Source organism: Chiloscyllium plagiosum, chromosome 7 (genome assembly GCF_004010195.1).
Source record: "Chiloscyllium plagiosum isolate BGI_BamShark_2017 chromosome 7, ASM401019v2, whole genome shotgun sequence".
NCBI lineage: Eukaryota > Metazoa > Chordata > Chondrichthyes > Orectolobiformes > Hemiscylliidae > Chiloscyllium > Chiloscyllium plagiosum.
This window is the reverse complement of record NC_057716.1, coordinates 61,166,908-61,180,795: the sequence shown is the minus strand read 5'-3', so window position 1 is coordinate 61,180,795 and position 13,888 is coordinate 61,166,908. Positions and strand designations below refer to the sequence as shown.

At 39.9% G+C, this 13,888-nt stretch overlaps 1 protein-coding gene across 1 annotated transcript in view; it reads left to right on the top strand.

Annotated features, from left to right (window-relative positions):
- LOC122551928 (adenylate cyclase type 10-like) overlaps positions 1–13,888 on the top strand; it is a 187,001-nt gene that overhangs the window by 8,013 nt on the left and 165,100 nt on the right. Inside the window, exons 5-8 of the mRNA XM_043694498.1 lie at positions 4,605–4,810; positions 6,854–6,950; positions 7,048–7,136; positions 12,959–13,150. Of these exons, the coding sequence (XP_043550433.1) occupies positions 4,605–4,810; positions 6,854–6,950; positions 7,048–7,136; positions 12,959–13,150 (584 nt within the window). The remainder of the gene's footprint in view (positions 1–4,604; positions 4,811–6,853; positions 6,951–7,047; positions 7,137–12,958; positions 13,151–13,888) is intronic.

The window sequence follows — 13,888 nt, the reverse complement described above, 5'->3', positions numbered from 1 at the left end:
GTGCTTTCTTCTCAACCAACCGGGCTGTACGGTTTTTAGCTTCCAGTGTGATTTCCTTTACTATTTTAACAAAACCCACTGGCTTATCCTGTTTTCCCACACGCATCTTCCCAGTGCTTTTTCTAAACCAGCAATACTGTAACTTCACGTGTCTTACTTTATCGCAGTAACATCTGAACTTTTTCACTTCTCTCTCCCTCTCATGGGTTTCCTTTTTACCCTGTGGTAAACTACCTTTACTTTCTTCAATGGGATCTCATTTTCCCTTACTATCCGGAGATTTCTCTTTTCTTCAATTTCCATCTCTCACAGATTGAAATTGATGCTGGAACTCAAATGTTGATTTAAGAACTAGTTTGTATTATCTGCCATTTCAGCTGCTAACCTTGCAATCTTAACTTGGTTCTTCCACGAGTTCTCATTACATCAGGAAATGAAGTTCAGTGGTTAGCACTGCTGCCTCACAGCGCCAGGGACTATTGTGGAGAAAATATAGAGAATCACCAAGAGACGCAGAGAGTTCTTCAAGAAGTAGGTCTTTTATTTGCAAACAAAAAACTGACACTGAGGAAGCAGATTCTTGAATGCCCACGAACCTCAGGTCCGTGGATTTTAATTTTTTTTTATCATGTTTCTATTAGCTTATCAGCTTGTCCAACTATATTAATCAAAGTACCTCACTCTGGCTACACAATAAACCAGTGATGTTAGTTCCCATTATCTCGTTAGTTGTACATTCAACTTAATGTTATTCTAATGTCACGGTTAGATATTTATTGCTAACTGTGCGACAGTGATCTTCAATTCCAGACTAACCTGTCATGATAGACATTTAGCTATTCCATCTGTTACAATAGTCTCCTGTCTCAAGCTGACTCTACTAAGTATTAATTAGATATTTTAATGTCATGCCCCAAATATTTATTGTCCCAAACCTGTCATAATAACACTTAACAGAGAAACTTGCTGTGTTTTCTCGTCACACCATCATGACCTTTCAGCCTTAACCTTACTCTGCTAATTGGTGTAAGAATGTTCCACTATGGCTATCCCATCCTGCCACAGAACACAGATTGCCAGTGGTCTTCATGCTTTAACCCTTCCCATGATTTCATGTTCTTTATTTTCCATAGGACCTGAGTTCGATTCCAGACTCAGGCGACTTCGTGGAGTTTGCACATTCTCCCTGTGTCTGTATGTGTTTCCTCCAGGTGCTCCAGTTTCTTCCCACAATCCAAAGTTGTGCAGGCTGGATGAATTGGTCAAGCTAAATTGCCCTTAGTGCTAGGTGCATTAGTCAGGGATAAATGTAGGGAATGGGTCTGGATGGGTTACCCTTCAGTGTGAACATGTTGGGCTAAAGGGCCTGTTTCCACATTACAGGGATTCTCCTGAAGTTTTGAACTCTTCCAAATACCATTCTCTCTAAGAGTGTCATACCTTTAATCTATTTTCGCTGCCTTTATCTACCTATTAAAGTTGCTTTGTTTGGTTCTTTCAAACGCTGTGTAAATTTGACCAGATTCTGTCCTTAGATTCCTGAAACTAAGTTGTTTGTAGGCTTCTGGCAGCATTTCATATGCAGTAAAGATGGTTTTTTTCACCTCATCATAATCTCTAGAAACCTCCTGTGATAGTGATGCAAAAACTTTACTACCAACTTTGTTTGACTCAACAATATCCACATGGTCACCGGCCATTTCATTTGTTAACCACTTTGTCAAATGAAATGAAAAAGGCTTTGACACCCTTCTCCTCAAACCTAGGCAATGCTGGACATATTTAAGCAAATCCTTATCAGGCTTTGGCTATGATGGGATTGTTCTCTATCTTTGTCCTCATCATTAATCCCATCTTTTACCTCTGCCATTTGAAGTTGACTTTCACTTTTCAGTTCCACCTTCAGGTGTTCAAAAATTGTCACTTTCTTCCTTTCTTCTTTCTCTTTAGCCATTCTTCTGCAAGGGCTATTCTTTCTTTCTCTTTTGCTTTCAATCATAACTCAAATGGTTTTATTTCCTTTTCAAAATCAAGCTTTCTTAATTATTTTACCCTTTGTTCTGTTTCAATTATCTTTCTTTCTTTGCTTTCATTGCTAATTCAAACTGCTTCATATGCAATTGAAAGTCAGCCATTTCCAATGATTCTGATTGCATTTCTGGCAATTGCAAATATTGAACTACAGTGTTGCTGTAATCATCGCCCCTTTCCTTATGGGCATAGACTAACTCAATGCCAGCTTGTCCGTCAATTCTGAAATCTTTCCTTTACTCACCTTCTGTAAACTACCCCAAGTGACTTCTTCCACACCCATGAAACCACTAAAAGAGTCATTTTTACACAAGGCACAGCCTATATAAAGCAACCAAATGCAGCATCTGAAAAGAGAGCACTAACACTCACCCCTCTCTGTCTTTGAATCCAATAATCCTACATCCAAACTGGAATCAGAGATTTAATCTCAATAAGAGCCTGCAGTATTTTTTCTGGACCAGACCAAACATCCAGAAAATATATAAACGAGATAACTTCAACCTTAACTTTTATCTTATTTACAGGCAATGTGTAAGCCACTGCATTCCAGATGTAATTTGATTAGTCAAATTACTAGGTTTTAAGCAAAACACACTTTTATTCATATACCGCAGTTAAAATGCAAACTCAAAAAATTGCATAACTTTAACTCTATCAAAATAGTTAACAAAATAACTTACATTTTAACTACTACTCAATAACTATTTCAAAAAGCAGCATCTCATATACACACCCTTGGCAAAGGCAAATTTAGTAAAACAGGTTTCTCTCAGTTGCTATCACCTTCAGTCCAGGAGAAGGAATGCTGTCAGACTGAATCTAGTAGCAGAGAGAGAACTCAAGCTTTTTGAAGCAGTAGAGAGAGAGCTGTATATAGCAGTTTCAACTCTGAAACCCCAACTTCACCAACTGAAAGCCAAAACCCTAGGTCTGTGTGAGCCTGACTCCACCCACTCATGCTATTTTTGTCTATATTGTTTTAAAAACCCAATGCTATTTATTCTGCCTTCCATGGAGCAGACGCGAGAGAAAGACCAAATTCCTCTTGAAGGCATACTTCGTCACACCCTGAATTTCTAGATTCTCAGTCTAGTGACATCACCTCAATGGCACCATCTCCCCCAGTTTATCCAGTGAGGTAAATTACATTATAGGAAGTAGCACATCACCCATGAAACAATGAAAGTGGCCACGCTGATGAACTCAAGCCCCTCAAATCGGCAGCTCAACAGCCATTTAGCTTCACAATTTGAAGGATTGAAACTTATCATTTGCAGTGTGAACGGCCTCCTGGTCTCTGAGCCAGAGGTTCCTGATTTCACCACCAACAAATTGATGGAACAGGTCAGTGGCAGTGCAGTAAAATGGCAGTTGACACAGCCATAACCTGCACACTGACACTCAGAGTTCCACCAGAGCCTGTCAGCTCCTGACCTCATTACTGCCTCGGTCTAAACATGGACAAAAGAGACAAACTCCAGAGGTGAAGCAAGAGTGACTGATCTTTACATCAGTGAAGCACTTGATTGAGTGTGACATCAAAGAACCCAAACAATGTTGGAGTCAGTGAGAATCAGGGAATTTTTTTCTGCTACTTACAATCATATCCACCACAATGCAAGATTGTTGTAATTGTTGAAGATCAGTTATCTCAGCTCCAGGGCATCAATATAGGATTTCTTTATGGTAACATCCTATGCCCAACTTGATTCATCCATGACTTTCCGCCCATCATTAGGATAGAAGTGGGGATGTTTGCTGATGATTGTATAATGTTCAGCATCATTTATGACTCCTTAGACACCGTAACAGTTTGTTTCTAAGTGCAACAGAATCTGGACAACATCCAGGCTTAGATTGAGAAGTGGTAAGTAATATTTTAACCACTTAAGTGTGAGGCAATGACCATCTCCAACAAGAGAGAATCTAACGATCTCTCTGTGATATTTACTGGCATTACACTGCCATCGCTGGTGGGTCTGTGCTGTCATTGGGAGAGGATTTGCCCAGGGATGGTGATGGTGTTACCTAGGACATTGCCTGGAAGGTTTGATTCCATGATTACTGTGTCAGGCAGTTGCTTGTTTATTCTGTGGGACAGCTCTTCCAATTTTGGCACAAGCTCCCAGATGTTAGGACTTTGCACATCAACAGGCCTGTCTGTGTCATTGTAATTTCTGTAAGCTTGATGAATGTCATTGCTCCATCAGGTTTCATTCTTTTCATCAGACTTTGTAGCAGTTAAATGCCTTGCCAATTTAAGCAAGGGGGCGGTGGCATCATATCTGCTTTCCAATCTGATACCCATCTTTCTGTTATTTTAACAAACCCCCATGCCCAAGCCCAGACTTGAACCTACCATTAAAATTATACTTTATATTTGTCATTTTATGCACTATTGTTGAAGGTATTTTTGATTTAACTCTGGTTGCTGCAGGAATGGTGAGGTTCAGACAAACTGGTTAATGGAAGTCAAGAAAGATTAAGCTAACTGGTGTTGGAAAGTTAGTGTGTTTCTGCAAATCAGTAATGAATGGAAGGTTGCCATTCAATGTACATTTTTCTTGCAGGTATTTCAGCAGGAAAGCTTTCCAAAGTAGTAATGGGTGATGAAGAATCTCGCTATTATGCATTGATTGGTCGAGCAGTCGATGAAGTTCGGAAAGCTGAAGGACTTGCTTCAGCCAACACAATTATTTTATCCCCAAATGCATGGGAACTGTGTGACAGAGAAAATCTTGTTGTTGAAAAGATAGAAAATGAAAGAGCTGTGAAGGTAAACAAAACATTCCTCATGCTTAGTTTGGTTTGTAATATATCATTTAAGAACCTCAGTGTGTTCTACCTTTATTACTTAATTTCGTTAAATATTTTCAAATACCTGTTATTCTTCAATTAATGTTTTGCCCTGATATCCTTTCCAAATGTGAGTTTCAGTGATTTCCTTTTGTGCTGCCTGACCTTGCTTTCATTGCTGCATATTAAGTGATTGTGGTCAAGAACTTGAAGAATTAATTGAGGGCAGAACAGTAGCTCAGCGTTCAGCACTGCTGCCTCATGGTGCTGGGGACTCGGGTTTGAGTCCATCCTGTGTGGAGTTTGCACATTCTCCCCATGACTGTGTGGGTTGCTCCAGTTTCCTCCCACAGTCCAAAAATGTGCAGGTTCGGAGGATTGACCATGCTACATTGCCCTTAAGTGCCCAGGGGTGTGCAGGCTACATGGACTATCAATGGGAAATGTGGGGTTACAACAGTAAGGTGGGGGCATGAGTCTAGATGGCATGTTCTTCAAGGGTCGATGTGAACTCGATGGGTGAATGGTCTACTCCCACATTAAGGGGATTCTATGAACTTGAAATTATCCTTAATAAAAACGGGAAGTGCTGGAGAAACCCAGCAGGTCTGACAGCAACTGTAGAGAGTGAAAAGTGAGGACTGTGATGAGAAACCTGGTAAAATCATTTGAGAAATCCTTCAAGGCTTCTGGGGGAGCAACTTACTGCATTTTTTGACCATGTTTCAGATGTCAAGATGAGATACTCACTAGGCAGTGATGTGCTGAATATTAAGAAGGATTATTATTCATTAGAGACCTTAACTGCAAATGTTTCATTGATTTTCAACTTTTTATGCTGCCAGTCACTGTAAGTAAACTAGATATCCCGCTATTCTCGACAAGGCAGTCAGAGCAGGTACTGAATTCACCAGCTTGCTCCAAAGTATATCCATATTGGACACCAGGCACCAACATCTCAAGGCATGCTCAATGGACATCAGCCAAATGCAACCTACATCCACAGATATTATCATCTGACAGTGTGCCAACCTCTAGAAGCCCTTATGGCACCCAACTGATCCACTCATAATCTGCTTTTGAACTGCAACTCTGTAACTTAGGGCTCAAAGATAACTATTATTGCAATACTGCTGCAAGGACATTTTGCACTTAGGGACACAAGCCAGCTCTTGGACTGATCCAGGCTACAGCTCTGAATTACGTGTTTGCTCTTTTCACACTCACTATTTTGAATCTACCTGGAGTCTTGTCTTGCTTCTCGGGATACCAAACTCACTGTACTGCTGTATTGCTATGTTGTTTAGCACAGACATGAAGCCACAGCCATAAGCAGTGCTCAGCCAAGTCAAGGGAGACAGCCTTCAGTCTTGGGTTTCTGGCACTGTAAGCCAAGGGTTATGATACTCCACAACCACCTGATGAAGGAACACCACTCTGAAAGCTAGTGTTTCCAACTAAATCCTTTGGACTATAACCTGGTGTTGTGTGATTTTTTAACTTTGTACACCCAGGTCCAACACCAGCATCTCCAAATCATTCCAAAAGGTAACTGATTATCTGCCCCAGGTGTCAACTCCTCTTTTATCCTGGCTCCTCGTTCGTCTCAGGTCATTTTTTAAAAATAAAACTATTAACCTCTTTCAATACTTTCAGTAATCTAAGTTAAAAATCACACAAGACCAGGTCAGTGATCTAGCCTGCACAAATCCATGGAATTAGACGCAATTGAAACTTATCTAAAAACAGTAAGATTCAGCGCTGGTTAACATTTCTAGACCAATATAATTATTTCGAATTATTGGACTTGAAACATTAACACAATTTACATTTCTTACATTGTTATTCCAGATTTCTCTAATGCGCAGTACTATGCTTATATTTGAAATTATCCTTACATTGTTTCCAATAAGATTAATAATAGTAATGTACTAGAAATATTTTTAAAAAGCCAATTGTCTATAGACTATGAGTCATTATGAAACAAATTGATATTTTCATTTTAAAATATGTTTTACTACAGGTGCGGTACATTAAAAGGGACCCTCATTTTTCAGTGGAAGACTATATAAAATCTTTTGGAACCCATTTGGAGTATCAAGAAGTTGGCGTTAGCAAAAGTATGTTTTTTCCATAGTTTCTATTTTCTATGCTTGGTTAGCTGCATACTTTGGCTTTCATTTTGACATAAGAATCTGATTTTTGATTTGTTTACAGAGACAATAAGAAAAACATCAAGGTTATTGCCAAATGCACAACTTGAATCTGTCCTTCGTAAATATCTCCTGAAAACAGTTTTACTAAAGGTATGATCATTTCAGACGTTGCAAATTATTTTTCACGTGCATAATTCATTATAAAATCAATTTTGTTAAGCTTATTTGAAGAATTGTGTCCATTTTTAACATTCCATCTAGTCCTGTATATATTAACCTTTATAATTGAATTGAATTTATTGTCACGTGTACCAAGGCACAGTGAAAAGCTTTGTCTTGTGAGCAGTACAGACGGATCACAGAGTTAAGTAGCATAGATAAGTAAATAATAGGTAAACAGCATCAAAAACAAAAACACGGGTACAGACAAATGTTAAGAGTTTGTGAGTCCATTCGGTATTCTAACAACAGTAGGATAGAAACTGTTTCGAAACCGGCTGGTGCCTGTTTTCAGGCTTTTGTACCTTCTCCCCAATGGTAGAAGTTGTAGAAAAACATTGCCAGGGTGGGATGGATCTTTGAGAATGCTGGCAGCCTTTCCTTGACAGCGGGCCTGGTAAATGGATTCTATGAATGGGAGTCAGTAATGAGTTCCTTGGTTTTGCCAGCATTGAGAGCTAGGTTGTTCTCAGTGCACCATTTTTCTCCAGGTCTTCCGCCTTCCATCTGTAGTCTGTTTCATTGCCATCTGAGATTCGACTGACTATGATGGGGTCATCAGCAAATTTGTAAATGGCATTAGTCTGGTATTTGGCAACGCAGTCATAGATATACAGTGAGTACAGTAGGGAGCTGAGTACGCATCCCTGGGGGGCTCCAGTGTTGACTGTTAGTGAGGATGAAATATTGTCCCCAATCTTCACTGATTGTGGCCTGTGGGTCATGAAACTGAGGATCCAGTTGCAGAGAGTGGGACTTAGTCCGAGATCACTAAGCTTAGTAATTAGTCTCGAGGGGATAATAGTGTTGAAGGCTAAACTATAGTCAATGAATAGGATTCTTATGTAGCTGTTCTTGGTTTCAAGATGTTTTAGGGAGGAATGAAGAGCAAGTTATATGGCATCTGACATGGATCGGTTGGTCCGATAGGCAAATTGGAGTGGGTCAAGAGTAGTGGGGAGACTAGAGTTGGCCAGCCTTTCAAAGCACCTCATGACCACCGAAGTTAGGGCATTGAGATATGCTGCATGAGCCTTTGTAGGCACAGGGATGACGTTGGCCCTCTTGAAACAGGCAGAAACAGTGGCCTGCTGCAGGGAGAGTTGAAGACATCCGAGAAGACCTCTGCCAGTTAATCTGCGCATGCCCTGAGTGCACAGCTTGGTACTCCGTCTGGTCCCATCACTTTCCTTGGATTCACATGAAGGAAAACTGATCTGACCTCTGATGCAGTGACTGTTGGGATAGGATCGGCAGAACTTTTCAGAATAGGTGTTCCCTCTCTGCCAAAATTCTTGATGTCTTAAGGAATTAATGGATTTCAAAGATTCAACTTTAAGTTTGTATCAGAATTATTCAGTAGTATATGAATGTATGCACTGTGCAAATTACAGTTTTCAAACTTATTCCTATTCTTTATTTTCAATCTGAGCAAGTAAAAAACGTTTCTGCATATCAATGTCATTCCTTTAATTGCAAAAAATTTAAGTCATGGCAGAATGTCAGCCTTAATAACATTAATAAATTAATATTTGCCACATTTAAAAGCCTGGAAACAAGAATATATCTTTCACTGCTATTGTGAATTTTTATTTTAAACAAATAAGAAATGTTCCTACCCTAGTATTCCATATTGTTTCATTTTGAGATAGACATTATTGTTTGGAGTGCAGTGGGAACTAAGGGAGTGACGTCCTGTTTTCAGTCCATTGCCAGTGTATAAAAAGTGCAGGAAATTGTTTTGCCAATAAGTGTGGGGTACAATCAGTGGTACGCATAATGCATTATAGTCATGCACTATTAGTTATTATGGATTCTGAAAGACTGAATAATGCTTAACTAACAATTTAGAACTTTGGAGTCTTATTTAAAAAAAGTAAAGAAAAATACTGTAATAGATTTGATATCATCGATTGATTGAGTCATAGAGATGTACAGCACGAAACAGACCCTTTGGTCCAACTTGTCCATGCTGACCAGATGTCCTAACCCAATCTAGTTCCATTTGCCAGCACTTGGCGCATATCCCTCTAAACCCTTCCTATTTGTATATCCATCCAGACGCCTTTTAAGTGCTGTAATTGTACCAGTCTCTACCACTTCCTCTGACAGCTCATTCTATATATGCTCCTCCACCCTTTGTGTGAAAAAGTTGCCCATCAGGTCCCTTTCAAATTTTTCCCATCTCACCCTAAACCTATGCCCTCTAGTTCTGGACTCTCCCACCACAGGGAAAATACTTTGTTTATTTACCCTTTCCATGCCCCTCATGATTTTATAAACCTCTCAAAGGTCATCCCTTAACCTCTGGCGCTCCAGGGAAAACAGCCCCAGTTTATTCAGTCTCTCACTATAGCTCAACCCCTCTAACCCTGGCAACATCCTTGTAAATCTTTGCTGAACCCTTTCAAGTTTCACAACATCCCTCCTGTCTGAGGGAGACCAGAATTGCATACAGTATTCCACAAGTGGCCTAACCAATGTCCTGTACAGCTGCAACATGATCTTGGATGTTGAAAAGGCCTTTGGTTAGCTACCAATTGATAGTCTTGTGCTAACGGTGAATGTGTATGGTGACAGGGGACAAATAGCTGAATGGTATGCAAATTGGCTAAAAAATTTAGAAAATAGAGAAAGTGTAGTTAATCATTTTAAAGGAGGGCAGAAATTGCTGTTCTAAAAGAATTAATTTTAGAACCACTATTACTGTAATTTACTTTGATAAGGTGGATTTAGGAATAAATAACTCAAGAACAAAATTTGCGCATGATGCCAATTTGAGAAGTATAGCTTACTTCTCATAATACCTGACAAGCTGAAAACCTGTAAAAGGAGCAAATACATTTTGATCTTATTAAACATGAAGTGATGCACTTTGGTAGAAAATCAGAAAAAAAAAGAAACATAACATTGCTTTGAAAATAAAAAATTGAATAGAGTAATAGCATAAAGGGTTTTAGGGAAATTTATGAATAAAGGAAAACGGCCACTAAAACATTGGATTTATTTCTAAGGGTATAGCTTTCAAAGTAGTGAGAATTATGGATGTAAGTTTGCTCGCTGAGTTGGAAGGTTTATTTTCATATGTTTCGTCACCATGACTAGGTAACATCATCAGTGAGAGACTCCAGTGAAGCGCAGGTTGTATGTCCCACCTCTCCTGGTTTCTTAAGGTGTCATCTCCATTTTTTCTTCAAGGGAAGGTTGATGGGGTCGAAGTTGATGTGCTTATTGATGGAGGTCCAGTTAGAATGACAGGCCTTTAGAAATTCTCGTGCATGTCTTTGTTTCGCTCGTCCCAGGATGTGTGTGCTGTCCCAGTCAAAGTGGTGTCCTTCTTTGTATGTATGGAAACTAATGATAGTGGGACGTGTCTTTTGGTGGCTAGCTGATATTCATGTATCATGGTGGTAAGTTCCTGCTTGTTTGTCTGACATAGTGAGAGTTGTATTAAGCTGGCACATGACATCGGCGAGGCATTTTTTGGACTCCATTCATGGCTCTGGTCTCTATACTATGAAAAAATACAGGAGAAACATAGGAGAAACACTGGAGAAAAATGCAAAAAAAATGGAATGTTAGTATAACTGAGAGATTACAGTTCATAGAAATTTGGAGTCTTTTCTTTAGAAAAGAGGAAATTCAGAGGTGTCTCAATTGGATTAGATTCTCTGCAGTATGGAAACAGGCCCTTCGGCCCAATAAGTCTACACCGACCCTCCACCTAGACCCAGTCCCCTACCCTATATTTACTCCTGACTAAGCCACCTAACAGTATGGGCAATTTAGCATGGGCAATTCATCTGACCTGCACATCTTTGGAATGGCCTCCCAATAGTGGTCTTTAAAATTGTGAATGATTTGACAGTATAGATATGTAATGAAGCTTTTCGTTTGTTGGAGAACCCAAAACTTGGGAAGGGAGGGGGCAGGGATGGTACGGTTATTTTAAATCCAATAAAGCAAAGGAGTAATGGCTTTATTTAAAGTGGTTAGAATGTAGAATTCACTAGCATAGGAAGTGATGGGTATAAACAGGATTGATGATGTGAGGAAGCAAGTGCTAAGAAAGACTAAAGGTTAAGGTACATGGAATTTGACACTAGCACTATTAGCTGTGCCTATGTTTGGTCTATGCTGTATATTCTGTGAAATTATTATTTGTCCAACAGGGTTTATCAATATAAAGTTTCATTAAAACTGCTAACTTTTAAATACTTACTTATAATTGAAAATTATGTCTTTCTATCTATATATGAGATTTAGATCTCCAAATTATCCAATTATAGAATTGAAGAAGACCATTTTGGCTCATCGTGCCTGCACTAGCTCTATTATCTCCTGCCCATCTCCTGCTTTTTCCCCATATTCTGCACACAATTACTATGCAAACATCCATCCAATGCCCTCACAAATGTCTCAATGCCTTCTTGAATGCCTGTACCTTGAAAGGCATATTCTGGCTTGAGAAATGAGCTTTATTTTTGTTGTAAAAATGACAGAAAACTCAATGTAGTTTTAAGTTAATTTAGGCCCATCAATTGCAGCAAATAAAAGTGCAAGATTACGATGTGTCAGGACATTTGCAGATTTGTCACTCCACAAAGAAGGGGATCCATGAAATATTTGAACAAATAATGTCTGACTCAAAATAGAAATGGATGATCAAATATCCCTTTTTTAAAAAAAAGTTTAGTTTATGAGTTCGATTAATGAGTTATTTACAAAATATAAACAGTTAGGGAAGAACAGTGTGGGAAGTAGATTAGATTACTTACAGTGTGGAAACAGGCCCTTCGGCCCAACAAGTCCACACCGACCCGCCGAAGCGCAACCCACCCAGACCCATTCCCCTACATTTACCCCTGCACCTAACACTACGGGCAATTTAGCATGGCCAATTCACCTGACCTGCACATTTTTGGACTGTGGGAGGAAACCGGAGCACCCGGAGGAAACCCACACAGACACGGGGAGAATGTGCAAACTCCACACAGTCAGTCGCCTGAGGCGGGAATTGAACCCGGGTCTCTGGCGCTGTGAGGCAGCAGTGCTAACCACTGTGCCACCGTGCTGCCCAAGTAGGATTTATTATTAGCATAACCCAAAACATTCTTCAGTGGAAAGTCACCAGTTAGTTGGTGAATACCATCCTTTACAAAACAAGTTGTAAAGCGATTGTCTAATTCATTACTTCTTTCTAAGAGACTTAGTCTCCAAAAATTCCCCTAATTTTTAATGGTTTGGCAGTGTTAGAAATATAGCTCGAAAGTTTACTGAAGTGAGTGACAAGCCTTGGGTTCAAATCCCACTTATTCCAGAGGTGTGTCATAATATGCCTGGATAGGCTGATTAACAATTCAAAAAATGCTGTGTAGTGGTAGTATCCATACCTCTGAGCCAGAAAACCAAGTTGAAGAATCAACCTGCTCCAGAGGCATGAAATAACATCCCTAAACAGATTGATTAGAAAACTTTTTTTTAAAATGTTGGGTACTCCAATGAGGAATTGGCTTCGAGATAGGTTTCAGAAGGGAAAGGTGAAAATTGGTATTTGTGCTGAACTACAAATTTATAATAAAAGCTTCTAAATCTTAGAAAGTCTTAATATGAGATTTAATATCAGTATGTCATCTTTTGAAAATTCATGTAAATGATATCCATTGGATCATTTAGTGAATCTGATGCAAAAATCTGTGCCTCTCACTGTACATATCACACATCTGTGTCAATATTATGAATTCCTTACTTAGATTGATGATGCAGTGCCTTTGGATTATTTATCTGAAATGCGGCCTGCAACAGTGGTGTTTGTGAATCTACAGTTTGTGGAAAATGCAACCATGTATCATCAGTGCCAATCTATACAGGCTTGTTGTGTTGGAATTAACAATGAATTCAAACTTTATCGAGGAAGAATAAATAAGGTCTTTATGTTTGACAAGGTGAGTAACCAGCAGATGGCAGTAATACGTATTGTATACAGTTACAACTTCCTTAAAAGCTTTCTTCTCAGTACTGCAATGTGTGTTCCTTTCTTTCATCCTTGCATGTCACCTATCCTCCCACCTCCCCAACATCACCAACCCTACCACCAGCCAGTATATAATACACAAAGTGATATCAGTATTGTTATACGTGGCACAGGTCTGGCCTATCCCCAGAACCTGTGCCACCGCAGTCACCCGGGCCATCTTCCACTTCGTGTGGAGATCAAAGGTGGACCGGGTCCGAAGAGATGTAATGTACAAAGACCGGTGCAATGGGGGAAAAAACACACCCAATGCTACCCTCACCCTGATGGCCACCTTTGTGTGTGGCTGCATCAAGCTGTGCGTGGATCCCCGGTACGCAAACACCAAGTGTCACTACGTACTGAGGTTCTACCTGTCCCCGGTGTTGCGAAGGATGGGCCTGGCCTCGCTGCCGCGGAACGCTCCGAGTAGTTGGACCGTTCCGTACCACCTGTCCTTCGTGGAGAAATTTATCAAGAAAATCACCTTTGACCACAAGTTCGTCAGGAAGTGGTCAGCACGTAGTGTCCTTGAGTCCCTTCCGGAAAAGGAGAGGGCAGATCCTGTCGAGCGGTTCCCTGAGCAGACTGTCAAAGCCATTTGGCAGAATGCCTCATCGCCAGAACTTTCCAACAAGCACCAAGACATGACTTGGCTGGTGGTGAGAAG